The sequence below is a fragment of the Caloenas nicobarica genome, chromosome 33 (assembly GCF_036013445.1).
Source record: "Caloenas nicobarica isolate bCalNic1 chromosome 33, bCalNic1.hap1, whole genome shotgun sequence".
Lineage (NCBI taxonomy): Eukaryota > Metazoa > Chordata > Aves > Columbiformes > Columbidae > Caloenas > Caloenas nicobarica.
This window is the reverse complement of record NC_088277.1, coordinates 1,691,607-1,718,184: the sequence shown is the minus strand read 5'-3', so window position 1 is coordinate 1,718,184 and position 26,578 is coordinate 1,691,607. Positions and strand designations below refer to the sequence as shown.

General features: G+C 61.2%; 2 protein-coding genes across 2 annotated transcripts; both read left to right on the top strand.

Moving 5' to 3' along the window:
- Positions 1-887: 887 nt before the first annotated feature.
- On the top strand, positions 888-5,439 carry STAC3 (SH3 and cysteine rich domain 3). The gene is given in 15 exon segments (XM_065654536.1): positions 888-950; positions 952-990; positions 992-1,045; positions 1,047-1,096; positions 1,735-1,801; positions 2,142-2,403; positions 2,541-2,638; positions 2,862-2,937; positions 3,018-3,112; positions 3,235-3,301; positions 3,514-3,563; positions 3,707-3,810; positions 4,035-4,086; positions 4,746-4,883; positions 5,002-5,439. Coding segments are annotated over 15 exon segments (1,314 nt in total). The 3' UTR covers positions 5,101-5,439.
- Positions 5,440-20,919: 15,480 nt separating this feature from the next.
- Positions 20,920-26,341, top strand: NDUFA4L2 (NDUFA4 mitochondrial complex associated like 2). The gene is made up of 4 exons (XM_065654457.1): positions 20,920-21,037; positions 24,717-24,805; positions 25,823-25,883; positions 26,082-26,341. Exons 1-4 carry the CDS (start codon positions 20,981-20,983, stop codon positions 26,136-26,138), a joined length of 264 nt encoding a protein of 87 aa, XP_065510529.1. The 5' UTR covers positions 20,920-20,980; the 3' UTR covers positions 26,139-26,341.
- The last annotated feature ends 237 nt before the right edge of the window (positions 26,342-26,578 follow it).

Below are 26,578 nucleotides of genomic sequence, written 5' to 3'. Positions count from 1 at the left end.
GCAGCATCTGGATGGGACCTTCAAGAGCAGGTGCGAGCGGAGAGGTAAGAGCTGCCTGGAAGGGGTGGGCGGCAACCCCAGCCTTGCTGCGAACTGCTGCCCCGCAGCCTGGCAGGGACACAGAACCGAGGACCTGCCACCCACTGCAGGGCAGGTTGAGAGAGGGTGCAGAGGAGGCGCTGAAGCTGGTGAGGGGCTGGAGCACAAGTGTGATGGGAGCGGCTGAGGGAGCTGGGGGTTCAGCTGGAGAACAGGAGCTGAGGGGAGACCTGATCTCTGACCTGCAGCTTGGAGCCAGGGGGGGTCGGGCTCTGCTTCCCCAGGAACAAGCACCGGGACAAGAGGAAACGACCTCAAGTTGCGCCAGGGGAGGTTTAGATTGGATATTAGGAAAAAATTCTTAATGGAAAGGGCTGTTGGGCATTGGAACAGGCTGCCCAGGGCAGTGGTGGAGTCGCCATCCCTGGAGGGGTTTAAAAGGCGTTTAGACGAGGTTCTGAGGGACATGGTTTAGTGCTGGAGTTGGGTGAGGCTATGGTTGGACTCAATGGTCCTGAAGGTCTCTTCCAACCAAAATGATTCTGTGATGGCAGCGGGGTCCCCAGCTCTCAGTGGACAGCAGACCAGCAGGATTTGCTGCCAGACGGTCTGGGACAGCCGTGAGAGCCGCCCCATCGCAGACCCCACTGCCGCCACTCTTCCCTGTTCCCTTCCCAGCTGCAGGGGCCTCGGATGCGAGAGCAAACGAGCCATGGAGGCTGGAGCGCTCGGTGTGCCCCTGCTCCGCTGCTGCCCGTGCCAGGGGGTGGGTGGGCCCCTGTGACGCCCAGCAACCCACTAACGCAAATAGCCAGTGGCTCCTCTCCACCCCATTCCCCTCCTGGCTCATGCGCTGGCTCCAATTTCTCGGCGTCAGCCTCCGCCAGCGCTCAGCTGTTGGTTCCCCTCTGCCCTGTCACTCCCGCGCTCCACGGGACCGGGGCAGCTGCCCCCCTCCCTGCTCACCCAGCACAGGGGGCTCTACAGCCAACAGGACCCCAACACTGGCCACCCTTTGCGGGGCTTTTCATCGCGGGACGAGAGCTCCAAACGCAGCGTAAGTGCGTTTCCGCGCGCGGCTCCCCCTCGTCGTGGCCGCTGGCCCCCACGGGCCCCTGGTCCACCCGCGTTGCTGCAAGACCTCGGGGTCCTTTGCTTCTGCAGCACCCCAGGGCTCCCCAGCTCACATCGCTGCTTCCCTGCTGGTCGTCCTGGTTGGTTTCCGTGGGGGCACGGGGGGGCCCTGCGTTAGGTATCGCCAAAAATAGTGATGTCTGGGTAGAAGGACTGTGGGGATGGTTGAGGGTCAAAGGTGGAATCAGGCGTGTTTGGGGGGATGCAGGAGCAGCTCCTGCCCCCGGTAGCATGGGGCTGCCGTGGAGAGAAAAACAGGGCTGCGCAGCGATGCCAGACGGCGTCGCGGGTGCGCTTGTCCTAGGGGGGCCGAGAGTGGCACCATTTGCGGTCCATTCGTGCGATGGAGATGTCTGGACGCGTGCAGGTAGCCCAGGGTTGGGCCGGCAGCACTTGGCACCACCTGCACTGAGCATCAGCAGCGGTGGGCTGGGAGCACAGCTGGTGCTGCTGGGGCAGGAGGAGGCACAGGCTGGGGAGATGCTCCCCAGCCAGCAAGGTCTGGCCGTTCCTGCTCCCAACAGCCCCCGCTGACACGAGGTGTCTCTTTTCCCCTCATAGCATGACAGAGAAGGAAGTGCCAGAGCCGGCGGCTTCACCTGCTTCAGGTGGGAAACCCAAGAGCCGGGTAAGTGGGTGCCCACAGGGGAGCTCGGGCGGGTGGGTGAGGGAACCACCTTTCCAGCGCTGTCTCTGTGGGGCTCAGGTGGGATCCTGGTCCAGCAGGGCCATTTCCCACCTTGGCTTTTCCCCAGGGTGCCCACACCGACACGGTGCTCAGGAGTGCCAGTTGCTCTTTTTGTGGGGACCTCACAGGGTCCCTTGTCCTCACAGCATTTCTGCCTTGGGGTGCCCACTTGGGGAAGAAGGAATCTCTAGGTCAGAGCAAGGGGGCAGGGAGGCCGGCAGCGGCTTCTCTGCTGCACCCCACACACCTGCCATGTGCGATGCCTCCTCTCCCGCCCCAGCAGCTACAGAAGCTGAAGCAACTTTTCCAGCGAAAACCCAAGGAAGAGACGGCGACAGAGCCGCAGCCCAATGGGGAGCTGGTCAGCCCCTCGGGGGGACCCATCTACTACATCTATGAGGAGGAGGAAGAGGAGGAAGAGGAGGAGGAGCCTGAACCCCCTCCCGAACCCCAGAAACTTGTCAACGACAAACCCCACAAGTTCAAAGATCATTATTTCAAGAAGCCCAAGTTCTGCGACGTTTGCGCCCGCATGATTGTCCGTGAGTGCTGAGGGGGCTGGGGCTGGGGGCCGTGGCCAGGGCGAGGGCTGGGGGCCAAGGCTGGCGAGGGCTCCAGCCCGGCCCTCCCCACAGCTGCAGTGTCACGTTGCCTCTCCTTTCCACCCCCCCGCCGCCAGTCAACAACAAATTTGGCCTGAGGTGCAAGAACTGCAAAACCAACATCCACCACCACTGCCAGTCCTACGTGGAGATGCAGCGCTGCTTCGGCAAGATCGTGAGTGTTCCCTGCGGGCACCTCCTGGCAGGGAACGACAAAGCGCTCGGTCCCCCTGGGGCCGTGACCCACCTCTCCTCCTGACGGGGGTCCCAGGCGTCGCTCCCCTTCTGCGTGGTCACCCGCTGGGTCCCCAGCACCCACCTACTCCCCGCTCCGCTCTCACAGGGTGGCCCACGGGTCTGGGTGGTGGGTGATGCTCTGCCCTCCTCTTTCCTCCCAGCCCCCGGGGTTCCGCCGGGCGTACAGCTCACCCCTCTACAGCGACCAGCAATACGCCTGCGTCAAGGAGCTGCTCTGTAAGTACCGTCCCCGCACCGGGGTGCCCCATCTCCTGGCGTCCTGGAGATGAACCCTTTTCCCCATCCCTGCGCCCCAGCAGCCAACAGGAGCGACCCCGTGTTCGAGACCCTGCGGACGGGCGTCATCATGGCCAACAAGGAGCGCAAGAAAGGGCAGGACGACAAGAAAAACGTGAGTGCGGGGTTGGCCTATCGCTCCGAGTGCCCGAGGGTGCTGGCACCGCAGCCTGCACCCCACTGCCACCCCCACCTCCCTGCCCGCCCTGCGCCCCCTGAGCGCTCTCTGCCTTGCAGCCTTTGGCTGCTATGATGGATGAGGAACCAGAAGCCGCAAAGCCAGAAGAGGGCAAAGCCGAGGGCGGTGAGTGCGGCGAGGGCCGAGGAACCCAAGCGTGGGGCAGGGAGGGAGCCTGACGGGGAGACTGGACTCTGCCCTGCGGAAACGGGGTCCTCAGTTCAGGTGTCCAGCCTGGGGCTCGCTCTGCTGGACACGGGAGGTCCTGGGGAGGAGGCTGGTCCTGGGCCAGGGAGGCAGCACCGAGAGAGATGTAAGTCCCCTCCTCCCATCTCCAGGCGCCTCTGAAGGGGACAAGAAGACTGAGAAGAGCCCAACAGATGACAAGGTAGCTGTTGTCCTCCCCCTCCACCCTGAAGGCCACCAGCCTTGGAGCAGGGTGGGCAGAGGCTGCAGGGATCTCCCTGCTGGGCTCCCCGGGGCTGTTTTCAGCCCCTCTGGGGCCCCAACCCTCTCATTCCCCCTCCCCAGAACAAGAAGCCACAGCCAGGGCTGCGCGGTGGCTTTCTGCAGTCTCACTATTTCGTGGCACTTTACCGCTTCAAAGCCCTGGAGAAGGATGACCTCGATTTCCCGTAAGTTCTCATCCAGGTAGCAGGCACGGGGGCGACGAGCGGAAGGACGTGGGGTGGCCAGAGCGGAGGGGGAGAAGTCTTCACCTCAACCATGAGGCTCTCGCAACCAGGAGATGTCTGCGAATGAATGAGGGCAGGAATTAGAGCCACACTGGCTGTGTGCACCCCCTGAGCTCCCCGACACGCGGCTCTAAACCACACTGAGCCCTTCCTTCCCTTCGCAGGCCGGGGGAGAAGATCACAGTGGTCGATGACTCCAACGAGGAGTGGTGGCGGGTAAGGCTGGTGTCCTACGAGCACAGAGGGGAAAGACGCGGTGCTTAGAGCAGAGGTCAGCCCTGAGTGCAGAGCGCACCCTAAATCTGCTGTGGCCGCGCGCCGCCCCACGAGCTGCAGGGTGTTGGTCGTGGGGGTCGGACGGATCGGCTCCAGCTCCCACCTCACACCCATCGGCTGACCGCGTCATCACAAGGACATTGAGGTGCTAGAGAGAGTGCAGAGGAGGCGCCGAAGCTGGTGAGGGGCTGGAGCACAAGTGTGATGGGAGCGGCTGAGGGAGCTGGGGGTTCAGCTGGAGAACAGGAGCTGAGGGGAGACCTTCTGATCTCTGACCTGCCTGGAAGGAGCTTGGAGTCAGGGGGGGTCAGGCTCTGCTCCCCAGGAACAAGCGCCAGGACCAGAGGAAACGGCCTCAAGTTGCGCCAGGGGAGGTTTAGATTGGATATTAGGAAAGGATTCTTCATGGAAAGGGCATTGGAACAGGCTGCCCAGGGCAGTGGTGGAGTCGCCATCCCCGGAGGGGTTTAAAAGGCGTTTAGACGAGGTTCTGAGGGACACGGTTTAGTGCTGGAGTTGGGTGAGGCTATGGTTGGACTCGATGATCCTGAGGGTCTCTTCCAACCGAAATGATTCTGTGATTCTGTGACTTCTTTCAGGGGAAGATCGGTGAGAAAATTGGCTACTTCCCTCCCAACTTCATCATCCGGGTGCGGGCGGGCGAGCGGGTGCACAAGGTGACGCGTTCGTTCGTGGGCAACCGGGAGATCGGGCAGATCACGCTCAAGAAGGATCAGGTGAGACGGGACCGCGCGCTCACAGCCCACGGTCCTTCAGCCCCCCCAGCATCTCTGCCCCAACCCCCCCAGCCCACGGCGGCCCTGGGAGCCTCACCTGCCCCCCCCTCGCCCCCAGATCGTGGTGCAGAAGGGTGAGGAGGTGAATGGCTATGTCAAAGTCTACACCGGCCGCAAAGTCGGGCTCTTCCCCGTGGACTTCCTGCAGGAGATCTGAGCGGGGGCGGCATCCCAGGGCCCCCCAGCTGGGGGGTGGACGGACCCTGACTGCAGGGATGGGGATGGGGACAGGGACAGCAGGAACTCCTGACCCTGATGCCTGCAGCAATGGGGGCTCTGGTGGGGACCATCTCCACCAGGACAAGTGCAGGTCTGGGGTTTGGGAGGTGCCTCTCGCGCTGTTTCCCCCATGGGGTTTTTAGTGCCTTAGCACACTGGGTGCAAGGAGGGGGCACCCCCAGACTCGCTGGGGTGGCGGGTGCCTCGGGGCTGTCAGCGGTGCCGCTCCGGGCTGTGTGATCCTGTGTTTCTGACAATACACGTCTGCTACCCCATTCGGCGCTCGTCCTGGTTCGGAGTTGCTGGGGGGGTCACTGTGGGGCTGCAGATGGGGCCGGGAAGCTGCGTGTTGTAGGAAACAATCATCTTGCCGATAGAAGAGACCCAGGCAGGATCTCTCAGCAAAGCATATTTTATTAACGATTTTGCAAGGCCGGGTGTTCTACCTAAAGGTGGGCATATAGAATAGGGCAAAAAGCTGTCGCTTATATTCCCCCAAATCCTGGCCACAAATTCCCTCCCCTGGTTGGTACTTCGGGGTTTACAGACCACCCAACCCTGCCTCCGTTTATCCATCTCATTCATCTAATTCTAGCAATACCCTTCCCCTTATCGATCTATTTAAAATGTGGGTCCCTGGCTCTTTGGCTACCCTTCCCCTTAGATTAACTTGTAAATACAGATATCGGTTTGCATTCCGGGATTAGTTTGAAGAGACTTTGTTTTACACTAAGGATCCATAGCCTGATGTCTCTCGGTGCCCCCCGCACTGGGGTCGGGCACCAGCTCCTCCGTTTTGTCAAAACGCCATTAAACGTCCTTTACGTGCACACGTGTGCAAGTGCAACCTCTGCCCTCCGACCCCCCAACGCAGCACCCGGGACGCCCGGGGGTCCCACAGCCACGGGCGGCGGGGGGAGAAGGGGCAGGACCCCGCCCCGATTCCGAGTCCGCCCCAGCTCCGGGGCCAGGCGCTGGCGCGGGGCCCGGCAGAGCCCGAATAGGGGCCGCGGGTGACAGGTGACGGGCCCCGGGGACAGGACGAGTCCTTGGAGCGCGGGGGGGGAGCACCGGGCCAGGAACAGGTGCCGCGGCGGAGGCGGCTGCGCGGCCCGTGACGTCCCGGGACGTGACGCCGGCGGTAACCATGGCGACGGACCGGAAGCGCGGGCGGTAACCATGGCGACGGACCGGAAGCGCTGGCGGTAACCACGGCGACGGAGCGGAAGCGCGGGCGGTAACCACGGCGACGGGGGCCGGGACGGCGTGCCGCCCGTCGCCATGGCGACAGGTAACGGTGTCGGCCCGGGGGGTGCGCCCGGTGACGGCGGCGGCCGCAGCGGTGTCGTGATCGCAGCATCCCAGAGTGGCAGGGGGTGGAAGGGACCTCGGAAGCTCATCCAGCCCAATCCCCCCGCCGGAGCAGGAACACCCAGATGAGGTTACACAGGAACCAGGCGGGTTGGAATGTCTGCAGAGAAGGAGACTCCACAGCCTCCCTGGGCAGCCTGGGCCAGGCTCTGGCACCCTCACATGAAGAAGTTTCTTCTCATATTTAAGCGGAACCTCCTGTGTTCCAGTTTGCACCCCTTGCCCCTTGTCTTATCATGGTTGTCACCGAGAAGAGCCTGGCTCCATCCTCCTGACACTCCCCCTTTCCATATTGATCCCCATGAATGAGTCGCCCCTCAGTCTCCTCTTCTCCAGCTCCAGAGCCCCAGCTCCTCAGCCTTTCCTCACACGGGAGATGCTCCACTCCCTGCAGCATCTTCGTGGCTGCGCTGGGCTCTCTCCAGCAGTTCCCTGTCCTTCTGGAGCTGAGGGGCCCAGAACTGGACACGATATTCCAGATGCCGTGGAACTCGCCGGGCTGAACCGCCTCTCGCTCGCGGCCTCGGGGCGGGCCGGGTGGGGGCGCTGCTGCCGCGCCGCGCGGCGCCTCCGCATGCAAATGTTTTGCAAATGTATGCAAATGTATGCAAATGAGGCGGGGGTCGCCGAGGCGCCCCCTGGCGGACGGCGCGTGCCCTTGTCCCGGGTGTGTCCCCCCCCCCGCTCCCCGTGCAGGCCGGGGGTCGCCGCCCGTCCCTCTGCGCCAGCCGGGGCGGCTGTTTGCTATGCGAGCCCCGTCCTTATCACCCGCCGCCACATGAATATTCATGGCCGGGCCCTCGCTGACGAGCTGGGGACGGGGCCGGGGGGTTCAAGGGCAAAGCAGCCCCCTCTTGAGCCCCTCTTCCCGGTCTGCACATTGCGGGGGGTCCTCCCCCAGCGCCAGCACCTCAGGCACCAGCTGGGAGACGTGCAGCAGAAAATAATGGGGGCTGGAGGTGGGGGCAATACACGGCTCGCTCACAGCCCTGCCTCCTGACAGCTTTTAAATGCCGAACCATTAAAATTTTCCACCTCATTTGCAGCTCTTCATATGGTTAATTTTACTGGGACTGTCTATTTATTTATTTGCAGAGCCCTGCGGGGGGGTGGGTGGGCTGGAAGCTGATTTGCTATGGCTGAGAAGTAGGTTGGGGAAGAGGGGAAACCACCCAGGGAAGGGGGGAGGGCTCCGTCTAAATTAACAGCTGAAGGGAACAACTTAATTACAGTAATCTGGAAAATTGGGCAAAACCCCTTTCATAAGACTCCTGTGCCCAAACCCCTTCCCTGCCAGCGTTCGGGGGCTTCTCTGGTGGCCGCAAAGGACAGCGCGTGATTTGGGATGGGGAGGGAGTGCTGGGGCCCAGCCCTCCCAAGCAGATGGCCTTCATTACATGCAGGATCTAATTGGACTGATCAGCAGTTAATAGGAAATTAAGAGGTGAATCTGTTCCCCCCCCCACCCAGCTCCACCATGTGCATCCCGGCCGCTCCTCACAGCCTCTCAGTCCCCACTGTCCCCTCCATCCCCGGTCCCCCCTCTCCAGGTCCCTCTGGGCGGCATCGCTTCCCTCCAGCGTGTCACCCTGACGTGCGGAATAAACTCAACAACTCGAGTTATAAAGCAGGTATGTTTATTCTGGCGCCAGGGTGCAAGGGGATTGCTCCCAAAGCTTGCACACCATTTTGCCCAAAGCTTGCTGGTTTATGCCAGTGTGTTCACACATATTCACACCATTTCTTAGAATGCGCGGTAATATTACAATTAGGTCCCCGAAATCATTTTAATATCCCCACCCCTTGTTGCGCGTGTGCACTGCCTCATGCCGGTCGTCTGTTGGGGTCTTTGGGCTAAAGTAAGTAGATTCCCTCTTGGCAAACTTTCATAAACCCTTGCTCTTAGGCCTGAAAACAGTTTGATACGTGACTCCTCGTCATGCTTTTTTGCTTAGTTTGCTTCATACAGGGATGTGGTTGACACTGGGGTGGGTGCTCTTCTTTGAGTCTCTCTTTAAGCCCCCGTTTCTGGTAGCTAAGCTGATCGCATTGCATATGTTCCTAACCACAATCGAGTTACACAACGCATCGCTATCTGCACAGTAAATTTCTACTAGACCGTCTACCAACCTGCACCACGCAGCTTGGTGTCATCGGCAAACGTGCTGAGGGTGCGCTCAGTGCTACTGTCCATGTCACCAACAAGGATGCTCAACAGCACCAGTCCCAGTACTGACACCTGAGGAACGCTGGAGTCTCTGGTGTCAGACAGTGAGACGCGAGGCAGAGACAATGTCGTGGTCGAACCTGAGCTGGCAATACAGCCACGCAGCCGCTCACTCACCCCTCCCCACCTCCCAGTCGGGAGAGAATCAAAAGGGAAGGGAGAAACTTGGATTGAGATCAACAGTTTAATAAAATAGCAAAGCGCTAATACACTACTAGTAAATATATATAGAAAATAGAAATAAAAGATATTCAAGGCAACTCCTCACAAACGCGCTGAGCAGCCAGTCCCAGGAAACGGCACCTGGTCCCAAAGCCAATCCCAGAGAGAGAAAAGAGAGGAAAAAGGCAGAAAGGCTCAGAGGCCTCTACAAAATGGTAAAAAGCCAAACTAAACGTGCCACACCAAAAACTCCCCCAGCTGCACCCCAGAGAGAGAGCAGAAGAGCCAACCCTTCTTATAGCTGGAGCATGATGCTAATGGGCTGGACCACTCTGATTGCTCGGTCTGGGTGTCAGTCCAGCTCTGTCCATCCATCCCCCTTCCTCGCTGCCTCCCACCTGTGGGCAGAGCTCAGAGTGTCCTTGGCTCTCAGAGCAGAGCAATTCAAACCATTAACTCTGTGCTGGGCTGTTATCTGCTTGTTCTCAAACTGAGTCCAAATAATGGGGGTGCTAGCTAGGAAAAAGGAAGGTTTCTACCTGCACGAAGAAAATTAACCCATTTTCAGTCAAACCAGCACAGGCTCCGGTGCGTGTGCTCAGGGGAACACGTGCTGTGCACTCACCGGGGGTGCAGCTGCTGAGCACAAGTTTGGGGTTTGCTGTTGCTCACGCTTTTCCCGTGTCCGGTGCCCACAGCCTGGGTGCGACCCAGCCGTTTGCAGAGAGGGGCTGTGACTCCGCCGGCGTGGGGACGCTCAGCATCTCGCTGCTAAATCCTCTGCAGCTGGTTTATGCAAAGGGGTCTTGCCACCCGTCTCACCCCACGTAACGCCCAGGGGATGGCAGAGTGGAGGAGCCACCCCGACCTGCCAGATTGATCACCTCAATTTCTCTCTGCGTCTCATGAAAGGTCAGGAGTCTTTGCAAGGCCTGGAAATTAATTGAAATACCACTGGTCTTGTGCCGGATCCATACATCATCCCAGGAGCAGCACTGGCGTGGAGGGGACGGGGGTACCAGCCTTCTGGGGTGCACACGAGGACGACGAGCCCCCGGGAGGGGTCTGGGTGCTGCACCCCATGTCCTGCCCACCTCTTGTCCCCACGGATGAGTCTCCTCGCATCCAGGGTGTTCCCATCTGCCTGAATCGTCTCCTCTGGCTTGGCAGATGCAGCACTCAGAGATTGCTCTCCATCTCGAGGCAGGGAAATAAATGCATTAAACTAAACTGAACCATCTCCCCTCCCCAGCTGTAAATCAGCATAAATGCAATTTACATATTCATGGTATTTATCCAATAACTGTCCTGTCCCAGATTAAACGTGCCCTGGGGATCACCAGGGCTCCTTATCTGTGCCAGGGTGCTCCCGGGAAGAAGCAGCTCTGCTCGGGGATCGGAGCGGCAGCGGGAGCGATGCTCGTCATCCTCCATCCCTCCTGCTCCAGGCAGGTCCTGGGAGAGGAGCTCGGAGAGGGAAATCCAGGGCTGGGCAGCTGTCCTGTCCTGCAGGCCTGTCCGTCTGTCCAGGAACAGCGGAGGGAAGGGCCCAAGGGGAGCTGGCCAGGTTTGGGGGTGGGTGTCCCCAGCTCTGGGGTGCCCCTGCAGTGCGCGCCCACTGGTTGTGCTGTGCACGGGACACCCCCCCCACCCCGTATCTCCCACTTTGACAGGTCCTTGTCAGCAGTAATGACCAGCTCCGAGTCCAGCTGGGCCCCAGGGCTCAGCGCTGAGCTCGTTAGGGGGAATTTAATGAGAGCAGGAGGCAGGCAGCGCCTCTGGCTGTTTGTCACACTAGCTCTGGCCTCACAGCCTTGCTCAGACCCCGAGCTGTGCTGCGTGGTTCCCCCATGGCACAGCACCGCCACAGATGTGCCCCAGGTCCTGGGGAGGTTGTAGTGCAAGCGGCTGCACAGCTCGGATGTGCCCCCAGTCCTGGGGGGGCTGCAGTGCAAGCGGCTGCACAGCTCGGATGTGCCCCCAGTACTGGGGGGGCTGCAGTGCAAGCGGCTGCACAGCTCGGATGTTCCCCTGGTCCTGGGGGCTGCAGTGCAAGCAGCTGCACAGCTCGGATGTGCCCCTGGTCCTGGGGGGGCTGCAGTGCAAGCAGCTGCACAGCTCGGATGTGCCCCTGGTCCTGGGGGCTGCAGTGCAAGCAGCTGCACAGCTCGGATGTGCCCCCAGTCCTGGGGGGGCTGCAGTGCAAGCGGCTGCACAGCTCGGATGTGCCCCAGGTCCTGGGGGCTGCAGTGCAAGCGGCTGCACAGCTCGGATGTGCCCCAGGTCCTGGGGGCTGCAGTGCAAGCAGCTGCACAGCTCGGATGTTCCCCTGGTCCTGGGGAGGTTGTAGTGCAAGCAGCTGCACAGCTCGGATGTGCCCCCAGTCCTGGGGGGGCTGCAGTGCAAGCAGCTGCACAGCTCGGATGTGCCCCTGGTCCTGGGGGGGCTGCAGTGCAAGCGGCTGCACAGCTCGGATGTGCCCCCAGTCCTGGGGGGGCTGCAGTGCAAGCGGCTGCACAGCTCGGATGTGCCCCAGGTCCTGGGGGCTGCAGTGCAAGCGGCTGCACAGCTCGGATGTGCCCCAGGTCCTGGGGGCTGCAGTGCAAGCGGCTGCACAGCTCGGATGTGGCCCCAGTCCTGGGGGCTGCAGTGCAAGCGGCTGCACAGCTCGGATGTGCCCCCAGTACTGGGGGGGCTGCAGTGCAAGCGGCTGCACAGCTCGGATGTGCCCCCAGTACTGGGGGGGCTGCAGTGCAAGCGGCTGCACAGCTCGGATGTGCCCCCAGTCCTGGGGGGGCTGCAGTGCAAGTGGCTGCACAGCTCGGATGTGCCCCCAGTCCTGGGGGGGCTGCAGTGCAAGCGGCTGCACAGCTCGGATGTGCCCCAGGTCCTGGGGGCTGCAGTGCAAGCGGCTGCACAGCTCGGATGTGCCCCCAGTCCTGGGGGCTGCAGTGCAAGCGGCTGCACAGCTCGGATGTGCCCCCAGTACTGGGGGGGCTGCAGTGCAAGCGGCTGCACAGCTCGGATGTGCCCCCAGTCCTGGGGGGGCTGCAGTGCAAGCGGCTGCACAGCTCGGATGTGCCCCCAGTACTGGGGGGGCTGCAGCGCAAGCGGCTGCACAGCTCAGATGTGCCCCCAGTCCTGGGGTGGCTGCAGTGCAAGCGGCTGCACAGCTCGGATGTGCCCCCAGTCCTGGGGGCTGCGTGGCGCTCGGTGGCATAGGGCTGGTCGCAGCTGTGGCCATGCAGGGCTGTGCAGAGGGTGCCAGCGCTGGGCAGGGGCTCAGCCGTGTATCAGGGACAGCTCAGGTGCCCCAGCGCGCCTGGGGGAGTTGAGCTTTGTGCCTGGGGGGTCCCATTTGCAGTTTGCACCGTCTTTGCTCTGAGGCAGCCAGGAGTCTTTTCTTGGCTCAACAACAAGCCGCGTAAACAGGAGCCTGCGGGCAGCGTTAATTAGTTAAATATTTGGCAAAGGAGAAGGCACAGGCAGAATCTGGGAAAGCTGGGGGGGGCTGTGCTGTCACCTGTCCCACAGCAGCGCAGGGCAGCCCCCAGGTGATGGGGATGGTCGCATCCTGCTAGGGACCGCTGGCATCTCCCAGCACTGGGGCCATCCCCGGCAGCCCAGCCTCCCGACCTCGATCTGCATTTAAAAGGTGAAGAGGGCCCCCCAGGGACCCCCTGTCAGTGCCTCGCTCCAGCCCTGACAGCCCCGAGTCCCTGGGTGTCAGACCCCCCTGCTCCCCCGGTGCCTGCGTTTGCCCCATCAGTTTGCTCATCGCCTCTGTGGTCCAGCTACATCCCACATGGGCGTTAATCGCGGGCAGCGAGAAACTCTTGGGGGGAGCCCTGAGAGGGGCGGATTTGGCTCCAGCGTGCAGGATGCCCTGGGGAGGGCCGGGGGGATGCAGGGGGCTGAGCCTGGTCAGAGGGGCAATCCCTGCTCTACCTGCCGCCCCCACCCTGGCTCCTGACCTGCAAACTGTGGGGTCCGCCTTCCCGAATCATTAACGGGGGATGAAACGCCCCGAAGCCTGCCTGGGGAGTGACAACCGTGCGCAGTGTCTGTCCCCACAGTCCCTGTGATGTGAACTAAATCCATCCTAATTAGCGCTGATTTGCATGGGGAAATGAAAATTAATCTAGCTTGGGTTTATTGGAATTAGCGATTCTAGTTGGGCACACCGGAAAGGGGCAGACACACAAGCAGGCAGGACTCGGTACGGCAGAAATCCCAATTCCTCTCCCTCCCAAGCTCCCAGCGCGCCCCACGTCCCCCACCCCACCTCCCAAGTGTTGCGGTTTATGGAAAACAGCACTTTTCTGACCCGGGTGCCCCATACCCATTTCTGGGCACACTGGGAAGAGAAGGAAGGGAGCACATGCAGGGCACGATCTCATTCTGCAGGAGCCCACCGGGGAACGGGCGCAGTGGGGGGAGCCCCGGCCGTGCCCTTTGGAGACCTTTGGCCCCGGTTGTCTCCTGGCACCGGTGCTGCCAGGTCTGGGGGAAGCACCGCGGCTCATTGTTATGGGGTCCGTGGCAATGCAGTGAGCAAGAATTATCGTTATGCTCATGAAAAATTAACGAGGAGACAACAGTTTTATCCACCAGGGCTGGGGGTGGCACAGTGTGGGCAGGTTGGTGCCCGTCACTTCTTCACTCCTCCTTGGTGTGACCCTTCCAGCCCCAAAACCTGCCCATCCCTCTGGGATCAGCGTTTCTTGCCCTGGCAGGAGGACGCAGACCTTGGGCAGGTGTGTCCCCGTGCCCTGTCACCACCTCTGGAGCACTTTCTGGACGTGGTGACACCCCGAGCTGACCCCGGGGATTTCAGGCTGGCTGACAGGAGCGAGACCTCCAGCTCCCGCGGCTGCATTTGCAAGTCAACTGCGGACTCAAGGGCTGCTGGTGGTGATGGTGGCAGTGGCCACCTGTCCTGTGTCCTGGGGACACCCCAGGGAGGGGTGGGAGGACAGAGCAACCCCCACCACAAAGGGATAGGGCTGTAACCCCCCCAGCTTGGTGATTTCTCTGGCTGGGATGGGTGGGTTGCTTTTCTGTAGAGCTGTTATTGCTCCCCCCGCCTCACAGGGCTGTAAACACTCAATTAAGCATGAGCGCCTGGTCCTGCCTTCCCTGTCGCTGCTGGTAATTATGTAGGTTTTTCGGTGTCAGGCACCGCGGGGAAGCGCGATTACAGCTAATTGGAGCGGCTCTCCCCAGCCCAGGCCCTTGTGCAGCTGCTGGAGCTGCCGCGTGACAGCGGCTCTGTGCCCCCCCCAAAATCTGTGCCCGCAGGATGCCTGGGTCCTTCCCACTCGCCTGCCCCATCCTTTTGGTGCTGCAGGTTTTGGCAAAGAGCCTGCCAGGTGCAATCCAGCTGTGCTATGCTCCAGGATGGGTTTGCCCCCTGCGTCCCCGGTATTGCGGGGACCTATTTGTGCTCCCCCGGCCCCACGGTCGTCTCGGAGGGTGCAGCAGGATGGGGCGCAGCTGCCGGAGCCGCTGGCTGGGGCGCTCGGGGCTTTGTGTCGCAGGTGGGAGTCAGCCTGGCGGCCGGGGTGCATGGAAGTGGGGGGGCTTTGGGGAGCCAGGGAAGGGTCTGCAAGTGAGAAGGGAGCCCCCCCTGCAGTGTGGGCCCCACCAGAGCTGGGGTCTGGCAAGGGCACCCAAGATTTGCCAGGGGTGGGAGAGGACCTGCTGGCGCCTGTCCCGGGGGAGATGCATCAGGAGTGCAGCGTCTGCCATTGATTTCTTATTATGGAGTTCAGCAAGAAAAATGAGGCGCTGGGGCTGCAGAGCAGCGGCCGTGATTTGTCGCCTTTGCGCCGTGTCCTGGCGGGATGGGAATTGATTTTGGAGGCTCTGGCATCAGTCAGCAGGTCTGGGGGTGGGAGCTGGGGAGCTGGAGAGGTGACGGCTGCCAGGGGCTCGGCACGGGACGCGGGAGACACAACCCAGAGCTGCCGGTGGTGCAGAGGGTGCTCCCCAGCCTGGAATTCCCCACCCCGTGTCTGGAGCCACGGGGCTCTGGGGGGACACCCAGGCTCTCCACGGCCTTTTGGGGCTGGGGAGTCCGCAGCAGCTCTGTCCCGTGTCCCTGTGTCTGCAGGAGGTTCCGTGTCCCCGGGTCCCGCCGGCCCGACTCACGCCAAGGGCGCCAGAGGCCTCCGGGAAGGCCCGGGGCGGCGGGACCGGCCACGGGGTGCGGGGACCCCGCAGGGCACGTCCCCCGGGGCGCGAACCCCAGGGCGCGTCCCGCAGGGCGTGTCCCAGTAGGGACGTGTCCCCGCAGGGGGTGTCCCAGTAGGGGCGTGTCCCCGCAGGGGGTGTCCCAGTAGGGGTGTGTCCCCCAGGGCGTGTCCCAGTAGGGGCGTGTCCCAGCAAGGCGTGTCCCACAGGGCGTGTCCTCCAGTGTGTGTCCCAGTAGGGGTGTGTCCCAACAGGGCGTGTCTCCCAGGGCGTGTCCCACAGGGGGTGTCCTCCAGAGTGCATCCCAGTAGGGGTGTGTCCCCTTGGGCGTGTCCCAGTAGAGCCGTGTCCCAACAGGATGTGTCCCCCAGGGCATGTCCCAGCAAGGTGTGTCCCCCAGGACGTGTCCCCCAGGGTATGTCCTCCAGAGTGCATCCCAGTAGGGGCACGTCCCGCATGGCGTGTCCCAGTGGGGGCGTGTCCCCCAGGGCATGTCCCCCAGGGCATGTCCTCCAGTGTGTGTCCCAGTAGGGGCATGTCCCAACAGGGCGTGTCCCTGCAGGACTCGTCCCCCAGGGCGTGTCCCCCAGGGCATGTCCTCCAGAGTGTGTCCCCGTGGGACGTGTCCCCGCAGGGTGTGTCCCAGTAGGGGCGTGTCTCCCAGGGCGTGTCCCAGTAGGGGCGTGTCCCAGCAAGGTGTGTCCCCCAGGGCGTGTCTCCCAGGGCGTGTCCTCCAGAGTGCGTCCCAGTAGGGGTGTGTCCCCTAGGGCGTGTCCCAGTAGAGCTGTGTCCCAACAGGATGTGTCCCCCAGGGCATGTCCCAGCAAGGCGTGTCCCCCAGGGCGTGTCCCCCAGGGCGTGTCCCCCAGGGTATGTCCTCCAGAGAGCACCCCAGAAGGGGCGTGTCCCGCAGGGCGTGTCCCAGCAAGACGTGTCCCCACAGGGCATGTCCCCCAGGGCATGTCCTCCAGAGTGTGTCCCCGTGGGGCGTGTCCCCCAGGGCGTGTCCCAGTAGGGGCGTGTCCCCCAGGGCGTGTCCCAGTAGGGGTGTGTCCCAGCAAGGTGTGTCCCCCAGGGCGTGTCCCCCAGGGTATGTCCTCCAGAGTGCGTCCCAGTAGGGGTGTGTCCCCCAGGGCGTGTCCCAGTAGAGCCGTGTCCCAACAGGATATGTCCCCCAGGGCATGTCCCTGCAGGGCGTGTCCCAGAAGGGCGTGTCCCCCAGGGCGTGTCCCAGTAGAGGTGTGTCCCACCAGGGCATGTCCCCGTGGGGCGTGTCCCACAGGGCGTGTCCCTGTAGGAGCGTGTCCCGTAGGGCACGTCCCAGTAGAGGCACGTCCCAACAGGGCGTGTCCTCCAGGGTGTGTCCCACAGGGCGTGTCCCAGTAGAGGGGACGTGTCCCACAGGGCATGTCCCAATAGGGCTGTGTCCCCCAGGGTGTGTCCCTGCCGCCCCTGTGCACGCGTGTCAGCCGTGTGCATCTCACCATGTGTGTCTCACCGTTTGTGTCTCACCGTGTGCGTGTCTCACCGTGTGCGTGTCTCACCATGTGCTTGCGTGTCTCAGACTCGTGCGCGTCTCAGCCACGTGCACGTGCGTCTCGGCCGTGTGCTCCTGCTCTCGCGCAGCTCCGTCCCCACCTGTATCTGTGTCACAATGAGGGAAGAGGCTATTATGTTTATTAAATTGTATCAAGGCAGCATTACAGCAATTGGCAGCTGGTGACCCCGGTTATTTATAAAGCAGGCTTTGGAAATCACAGCTCTGGGCTTGGGCTTTTCTTCGGAGAATTATGGAAAAAGAAATCGATATTGTGGGACGGGGCCAAGTCGGCGGTTAATTGCAGGAAACTCCTCCCGGTGCCACGGCAGGTGTGGAAAAGCTGATGTTTCCCTCGCCCCGGGTCCCCAAAACCCGCAGCCAGGGCTCGTGTCCTGCAGCCCCTGTGGTCGTGGGGCTGGGGGGGGCACCCCTCTGTCCTCAGGACCCAGGACGCTGCTGGTGGGGACAAGGATGGGCAGCATCTCATCCACGTTTTGCAGCGGAGCCGTGGGGCATCAGGGTCCCCAAGGCTGGTGTCCCCCACCATCCTGCAGCGGTTGTGGGTCAACGATGGGCTCTCCCGGCGCTCATCACGCAGCGCCCCGTGATTAATGGGGGGAATTAGGATGATTATAGCCCTTTAAATGAAGGTGCCAGCTACAAATGCTGCGTGATGGATGGTGCAGGGCCAGAGGCAAATTACAGCCAAGGCAGGAGCAAGGAGGGGATCGTGATGTCATAGAGATCAGTGACATCACGGGGTGGGCGCGACGTCCCACACGAGCTCGAATCGAGGGGACGCGGGACGACCCCGGCGCTGCGTGCACGTGGTGGTCTGGCAGGGAGAAAGGTCTGTGGTTGCTCCGCCATTACCTGGCTGTGCAAACCATCACGACGTGTCGTGACAGTGCTGCCTGGGGTGGTTTTATGGAGCTGCTGGTGCTGCCCAGCGTCACCAGCCACGAGCAGTCCCGGGCAGCAGCTCCGCAGGGCCAGGAACGTCCTTCTGTCCCCAGGAGGGGCTGCGTCCCCCCAGGATCCAGCCCCTTCTCCCCACGCTGGGGCTCGTCCCGCAGCGCGGCTCTGTGGGGCGATGAAATACACCCTGTTAATTCACCATTTAATTATTGGCTGTTTGTTTATTGTTTGTTTGCTTTAGCTGGTATGAATTTTTTATGACGGTTTCCATCGCGCCCCGCCAAAAGGCAGCGAGATTTACAGCTCCGGCATGAGCGGAGCCTTAACGAGGGAAAGGTCCCTGTCGGCAGCGAGGGACGAATTTGTGTCACCGTCAGAGGGGGTTGTGGGGTGGGTGGGGAGCAAAACCAGTGGGTGCTGGCTGTGGGGCTGGGGAGGCTGTGGGGAGGCAGTGGGGAGCTGTGGGGTGACGGTGGGGAGCTGTGGGGCAGTCGTCCATGCAATGGGAGTTGTGCGGAGCCTGGCTGGGGGGCTGTGTGGGGATGGGAGGTGCTGAGCGCCAAGCTGGGAGCCAGAGGAAACGGGCACGCTCAGGTGCAGGCACGTTCAGCCCCGAGCTGCAGCATCTCCCATTAATGAAGCACTTCATCACTGCGGTGTTGCGGGCGGGGGGGGGGCACCCAATTCGGAATGATAAATTCCCCGCGCCGGCCCTGCGCTCGCTCGCAGCAGCCGTGATTCTCCTTCATCTTGAATAATATTTTTGGAGTGGTTGTAAAATAACCCGCCACAGCAGCTGCAAGTGGAGACACCGAAGCCCAGCAGCTCTCTCCATCCCCCCCACCCCATTTGTCTTTTCAGCTCCCCCCGCCGTGCTGGGGCAGCTCCCCAGTGCCCTTGTGTGAGGCACCAGCACGTCGGTGTCATCTCTGTGAGCATGCACGTGTGCAAGCGTGTGCCTGCTTACAAAGGCACGCGTGTGTATGTCCATCTGTCGGAACGCGTGTGGGTGCACGCAGGTGTCCACGCACGTGTGTGTGCGTGCAGGTAGGAGCAGCTGTGCGGGCAGGGCTGCGTCTGCGCGAGTGCAGAGCTGCTGGATGCGCACGTACGTGTCGCTCTGCGTCCGCAGGTGTGTGTCCGCGCACGTGCGTGCTTCCTCAGGTCACCCGCTCTCACTCTTTCCTCTCTAGGAAGCATCCATGGGTCGTCTCGCACGTCCCCAAAAGCGCTGACCCATCAGATCTGCGCGGTGCCAGGCAGGGGCAGCCAGGACAGAGCAGAAGCTCCAGCTGTGTCTGTTTGCTGGTGTTTATCGTGTCTCCCTGCTGACCCCCGCCGCGGCAGCCGCTCCCGTGGGGCTGCGGGCACCTTACCCAGGGGGCTCCCGGAGCAGCGGGGCTGTAATCACCACAGAAGAGGAAAGCACGGCACAGAATTAAACTGTCTCTTAATTAGAATCATTAATGAGCACGGAGGCTGGGCGGGCAGGGAATCCCGCTGCATCTCTACAGGTCCCGGGTGCATCCGCAGGGAGTCAGGAGCTTGCGCTGGGCCGGGGTGCAGAGATGCAGGTTGCTCCAGAGCAGACCTGTGATGGAACAGGATGCCCCAGACATCTTGGGTCTCGAACGCTGCCGGACACCCGCTTGGGATCCCTGCGAGTGCTCCTGCGCGGTGCTCCAAAGGGGTTACGGTGAGTCCCACCACTTACACATCGGCGCACGTGCACACACCCCACGAGCACCCCATGCACCCCACTGCTGTCCCTGTGCGGCCAAGGACGCACGTGCCTGTGCCGAGGGCGGGATGCTCTCTGTCTTGGGGAGTGGCACTTAATCAATCCCATTTCCAAACTCTAATTATATCAACAAAGGCCTCAACACGGCGCTGCTGGCTGCACTTCAGGCCGTGTTTATTCATTTCCACGCACTCCAGAGAAGTTTCTCCCCTTTGTCCTTTTATACTTTGCTGAAGGAAATGAGGTGAGGATGGCGCGGCTCCTGCGCGGAGGGTGCGGAGGTGGTGCCGTGGTTGAACCCGAGCTGGCAATCCAGCCACGCAGCCACTCACTCACCCCCTCTCCCACCGCCCCGTAGGTGAGAGAATCAAAAGGGAAGGGAGAAACTTGGATTGAGATAAACATAGTTTAATAAAATAGCAAAACACTAATACACTACTAATAAATATATATAGAAAATAGAAATAAAAGATGCTCAAGGCAATTCCTCACGAACACACTGAGCAGCCAGTCCCAGGAAACGGCACCTGGTCCCAAAGCCGATCCCAGAGAGAGAAAAGAGAGGAAAAAAGGCAGAAAAGCTCAGAGGCCTCTGCAAAATGGCAAAAGGCTGAACTAAACATTTGGACCAAAACTCCCCCGGCTCTGACGAAATAGAGTAAAGAAAAAAAACAATGCGTGCAAGAAAAAGCACCCGAGAGAGGGGAAGACCCAACTCTCCTTATATATGAAGCACGAGGCTAATGGGCTGGACCACTCTGATTGCTCGGTCTGGGTGTCAGTCCGGCTCTGTCCATCCATCCCCCTTCCTCGCTGCCTCCCACCTGTGGGCAGAGCTCAGAGTGTCCTTGGCTCTCAGAGCAGAGCAATTCAAACCATTAACTCTGTGCTGGGCTGTTATCTGCTTGTTCTCAAACTGAGTCCAAATAATGGGGGTGCTAGCTAGCAAAAAAGGAAGGTTTCTAACTGCATGAAGAAAATTAACCCATTTTCAGTCAAACCACCACACCTGGATAAGGGTCAGGGACACCCAGTCCCTGCTGCTTCTGGCTGCCCATTCCGTTCGTCTCCGCAGTCTTTTGTTAAGAGCCAGTGGATACAAATAGCCGTTTTCCATATGCACAGCAGCATCTGTTACTGCCAGGGAGATTTGCATTGCTAAATGTAAATTGGGTGTTATGTCATTTATCATAAACGGGAGGGTGGAGGGGGGCGCTGAGGGGAGGCAGCAAACATCGGTGCAGTTGTCATAACAAATCACACAACTCATCGTTTGCAGGAAGGTGCGGAGCAACCTGTGAAGGATTTGCACATGGAGGGAAGGGGCTGGTCCCTTGTGCAGAGAGGGAAACTGAGGCACAAGTAAGGCTGGGATGCAGCAGCATGTGGGGACTTGAGGTGTCCAGACCCAAAGCTTGTCTTTAACCCAGTCGTTATGGGAGAGGCTGGAAGGGGGAGCGTGCAGCCACGGCTCAGAACCCGATCCTCAGCCTCGCTCTCCCCTTCCAGCCTCCAGCATCCCCGGGCCCGGATTCCCATCCCGTCCCGCCCCGTCCCTCCCAGCCCCAACACAGACGCCTCCCTCGCGTCTCCTGCCCACCCTCCCTCCTCGGACGGCGCTCGGGAACCTGCCATCGCAGCCAGACCTTCCCCGCACCCTCGCCATGAAGGGCCCCCTGCTCGGAGCCATGTTCTCCCGGCATGTCAAGCGGCACCCCGGGGTGAGTCGCCCCAAACCCTCTCCCTCCAGGGATGCCCCATTCCTCCCGCATCCCTCTGCCCCTCTCCTCCTCCCAGGCACCCCCCACAGCCCCATCCCTCCCGCCTCGCCCTTGCCCTTCTCTTGCCACGTCCCTCCGTGTCCCTGTGCTTCCCCACATCCTTCTCCCTCCTTCCCACCCTCCCTCTGCTCCGGGGGCATCTTTGGGGAGGGGGTGGGAATGGAAATCAAGCCCCAGGTTTGATGCACCAACTCTCATCCTTTCAGCTCAGATCTGTCCCTCTTCCCCTGCCGTCAAAATTTCAAGCCGGGGGTTTCGTGTATAAAGATGCTTAAACTCTCAAACTACAGAGACGGCAGCAGTTGGGTGGGTGTCCCTGCCCTGCCACGACCTGGCCCGTCTCAGAGGGTCCCCCCCTGCCTGTCCCCACTGCCCTCCGTGGGGACCTGGCAGGGGTTGGTGGCCTGGGGACGGTTAACGAGCTGAAAGTCACGTAAGCTGCTGGCAGTTGGGGTTGGCAGGGTAGAGCAGCCAGACTGGAAAGGATGATGAGCCAGGGCTGAGCATCCCGCCTGGCTCGGGCAGGGAGCAGAGCCCAGGGCTGGAGCAGCACCCAGGGACAGGCTCTTCCAGGATGCCCGGGTGCTTTTCACCTCCTCGGTGCGAGCAGACAGACAGACAACACGGGCCGGGGCTTCTGCGTCATCTCCGCGGAGCTGCTGCGTGTTTCTGTGTGCAGAACGGGGAGATCTAGGGCTTTGCTTTTCATGCCACGGTTTCCCCAGCTGTCGGAGGATTTGAGGGGCAGAGAGAGGCCCCCAAACAGTGTGTGTAAACTGGGAGGTGGTCCTGCGTGCCTGTATGTGAAGTGCCTGGCACGCACCTGCTGCCATTAAGCAGGATTATTGCCGGCAGAGGTTGCTGGGGCAATTTTTGATGTGTCATCCATTGGCTGTGATCAGCTGCAGCTCGTGCCGGGCAGGTACATCAGTGCCTTCCCCTGGCAGTACTCTCCCACAGAAGCATGCCTGGCAGCGAGTAATGTCCCAGTCATGCTGGTGGTGAAGCACAGGAGCTTTGGCAGGGTGGCACAGCGGTCTGGGGGCTGCACGGCTCAGCAGGGACCTTTCGGCACCAGGGAGAGCCCAGCACAGCGTCCCACCGCCCGCCCGCCTCGATGCACGGTCCTGCCGCGGGAGGGGATGCTCATCGCTCATCCCTACCCTGGCATGAGGTGCTTGTCCCCCCTGGTCCAGACACGGGGTCCCTGCCTCACCCAGCGCCTTCCTGCGTTTGTTTTCTCCTTCCTGCTGGTTTTGTGTGTTGTGGTTGAACTCGCGCTAGCAATACAGCCACGCAGCCGCTCACTCACTCCCTCCTACACCCCCCGAATAGGGGAGAGAATCGACAGGGAAGGGAGAAACTTGGATTGAGATAAACTCAGTTTAATAAAATAGCAAAATACACTACTAGTAAATATATATAGAAAATAGAAATAAAATATATTCAAGGCAATTCCCCAGGGGACATGCTGAGCAGCCAGTCCCAGGAAATGGCGCCTGGTCCCAAAGCCGATCCCAGAGAGAGAAAAGAGAGGAAAAAAAAAGGAAAAAGGTAGAAAAGCCCAGAGGCCTCTGCAAAACAGCAAAAGGCCAGACTAAATGTCCCACACCAAAAACTCCCCCGGCTGCACCCCAAGAGAGAGAGAGAGAGCAGAAGAGCCACCCAGAGAGTCCCGACTCTTATTAAATAATTAGCATGATGCTAATGGGCTGGACCACTCTGATTGCTCAGTCTGGGTGTCAGTCCAGCTCTGTCCATCCATCCCCCTTCCTCGCTGCCTCCCACCTGTGGGCAGAGCTCAGAGTGTCCTTGGCTCTCAGAGCAGAGCAATTCAAACCATTAACTCTGTGCTGGGCTGTTATCTGCTTGTTCTCAAACTGAGTCCAAATAATGGGGGTGCTAGCTAGGAAAAAGGAAGGTTTCTACCTGCATGAAGAAAATCAACCCGTTTTCAGTCAAACCAGCACATTGTGGCTGGGGCTGCGGTGGGGACCAGCCCCACTGCCGGCAGAGATGGGGGTCCCGGGGAGCAGGACGGCACCTGCCTCGCTCCCAACAGGTCCCCCCACGAGCGCTGCACACGCACACAAAGCAGCATTTTAACACTCTGTACGCTTTACGGTAAAGATCTCAACGTGTATTATTTATTTTTGTGTGTGTCTTGGGGGGCGGAATCAGGCCCCACCGCCTGCACCCACAGCTCCGGAGCCCCTCGCCCGCTGCGTGAGCGGCTCCCCCAGCTCCCCCTGCCCTTAATTCTTCCCAGGCATTAATTACCCAGAAGGTGTCAGCAGCAGATGGTGAGATGAACCTATCGCCCCAAATCTCCTCCAACAGACACCACAATTCCCGGAGCTCTGGAGTTCATCTTGATTAGCCGGCGCGGTTGGGTAGCGGCTACTGCCAGATCCTCTTGGCACCCAGCCGCACGTGGCGCAAAAGATCGTTATCTGCTGATGCCTCTAACCTCCCGAATTGGCGCCGGCATCTGCCGGGCGCTGGATCAGCCAGCGCAGAGCACTGCTCGGCTCGGGAACGGGCGCCGCGAGCAGAAACTGGGGGCAATGGGGAAGGATGGGGGGTCCAGCTGGGGAGGGGGACACATCTGAGTGCCGGGGTGTCTTCCTCACAAGCCCCCCCCTCCCTGTGCAGCTCATCGCGGTGCTTGGCAGAGAACAGAGGGGGTTGGACAGACCCTTTTCTTCACGTTTTAGAGTCATCCTCCCCTTAGGCTCACCCAAGCGGGGAAACTGAGTCACTGGGCGGACAGGTGGGGGTTTGAAGGCGCCGAGAGCTCAAGCTGCCAAGCAGAACTGCAAATCTAACCCAGGAGCTCAGGCGCTGGTGATGCGAACCGCGCGGCGCTCCCGGCACCCGCTCTCGCTAATCGGCACTGCGCGGCGTCGGCCGCGTCCGCCCTCCCAGGGGCACGGGCTGCCGGGAGGTTCATTACGCTCAGACCGTCTTCCCCGGCGCGGGGGCTGCGGCAATTTGGGGGAGGTCAAAGCAACCTCGTCTCGGCTGCGATTGAGGCCGCGTCCCCCCGGGCACCGGGGGATTGGCAGCTCGAGCGGAGCGGGGAGCGCGGACGAGAAGATTGAGCTGTTGGCCCCGTGAAGGCGCCATGAAAACCCCCGTGCGCGTGGAGGGGGGCGAAGGGGCCTCCTGCTCGCGGGGCCGCTCGCTGCGGCGCTGGGGCAGCAAGCGGGGGTCGGGGCGGTCGCCGAGCGGCCCCCCCGTGCTGCACTGTCACCGCGTCCCTGAGACCCGCTGGGCAGGGCCCGAGGCCCTGGGGGTCACGGTGAGCTGAGGCTCGGCCCCTGCTGGGGGGCTCCGGCCCCCGGGCCGCGCCAGCCCCCCGCCAGCAGCAGGCGGAGGGGAAGTGATTTCTCATTCCAAATCCAATTCCTCTCCAACGCGATCCGATTTTTCTCTCCCTCTTTTAATTCAGTCACTCAAGCTGACAGCTACACTGTGTACCGCAGCCCAGCTACAGGATTGCTCTGCCATATTTCCCCTGTAAATCTCCCGGTGTGTCAGCTCTCCCTTTCACTCTCAAGTCGGCCTGATAAATATTCATTTTATTGGGGTATTTTTCATCTCTCTCTCTCTGCAGCTCATTCCCCTCATTGGCTTCATCAGTGTCGGCCTGGGCAGCGCTGTCCTGTACTTGCTGAGGCTGGCCCTGTACAGCCCAGACGTCAGGTACGGTTTGGGGCGCCCCGGGCACCCCTCGGGCGTTCCTGGAGCCGCCGGGGACGGACGGTGGGTGACGAGGCAGAATAAAGCAGAACGTGACTGACGGAGAGGGGGCAAACCAGCGCGAGGAGGGACGGAACGACAGAGGGACGGGAAACCAGCGGGATGGATGGTTGCGGAAGGAACAGCGAAGAGAAAGGGACGGACAGACATAAAAACAGCGTTCAAGGATGAACGGAGAGGGAGAGGAGGGAGCGGGAGATGAGGTGTGAGGACGGATTGATGAGGACGGGAGGGTGGATGGATTGGCACAGGACAGACAAGCTGTGGCGCACGAGGCTGTTGGGTTTTTTTTCCTTTCTTTGTAGCTCAGTGGCCCACGGTCCCTGCAGCCCCATGCTGTCTAATGCCTATCTAATATTTGTTTGCTCCCGGTAAAACGCTCATTGATTTAATTTGATGCCAGCTGCCCAGGGTACTTAGCTCAGCAATTAGCAGATCCAGGCACCTTGTCTTTGATGGTGGAAGCGCAGGGGTGCGCGTGTGTGTGTGAGGGGGGGGATAAAACAACAGCAGCCCCCCCCCAGCGCATTAATGCTATTAAACAGCTCCGGGGGGCTGCATTTGCAGCACATCCCCCAACACGCACACACATCTTCCCAGATGGAAAATTCTGCTCTTGGCCAACGCCAGCGGATTGCAGGGGGACAGGAGCAGGGAGCCAAGCTGCTGTCTCCAGGGACCCATCCCACGGCTTCGCTGGCCTTGCACAGCCCCCCCGGGCCAGGACGGGACGTGTCCTCTTTGGGGAGGCTTAATCGGACCCACACCAGCCCCCCCGTGCAGCCTCGCACGCTCACAAGTGTCGCACGCTCACGAGGGCAGGCAGCAGCGTCCCTGTTGGGGCTGGTTCTGGGGGCACTAATGGGGGTAAAATCATTGCGGGGGGGCTGTGGGATTGGGGGGTGCGCCTGTGTCCCCCACCCTCCTTCCAGGTGCTGATGGCCCCATCATCCCTTGCAGCTGGGATCGAAAAAATAATCCTGAACCCTGGAACAAGCTGAGCCCCACGGACCAGTATAAAGTGAGCACTGGCTGAACTGGGGGCTTGGCGCTCGGCGGGGCGGGGGGATGGCCGCGTTGGCATTTTCCTCGGGGAAGGGGCAAAGGAGGCGTTGGCCCTGGGGGCGCTCCTTGTGCTCAGATTTGGGAAGGGAACACTGTCCCCCCACCCTCTAGCAACAAGGGCCACAACCCTCTCTCACATCCCTCCCTTCCCCAGTTTCTGGCAGTTTCCACGGACTACAAGAGCCTCAAGAAGGACCGTCCCAGTTTCTGAGCACCACCATGGCCCCCACCAGCTGCCCCCCAACACACACGGGTCTAACTGCTCCCCGGTACCCCCAAACCCGCAATAAACCTCATCGCTCTGGGAACGATGCGACCGTGTCACCAACACCCCCCGCACCCTCCCGCCCTGCAGCGCTCGCTGTCACGTCTTGCCTGCATTAAACTCTTAAGACATAATAAATTGTTGGGGTGTGGGGGTCAGCAAAATGTTGTTTCCCAGGCCCACAAACACAGAAGACATTCACCACCCCCCCGGAGGCACCGCGTTTCCGTTCTCCCACGCTCCAGGGGCTCCTTGGGGACCACCCGGTCCCCTCTGGAGAAGAAAAGAGCCGGGGGGTGCGGGGGGTCACGCACACACACGTGCGCAGCCACTGCTCCCCCGGCGTTTGCCAGCGGCACCGGCATCCTGCCCGGCCCTGTTTGGTT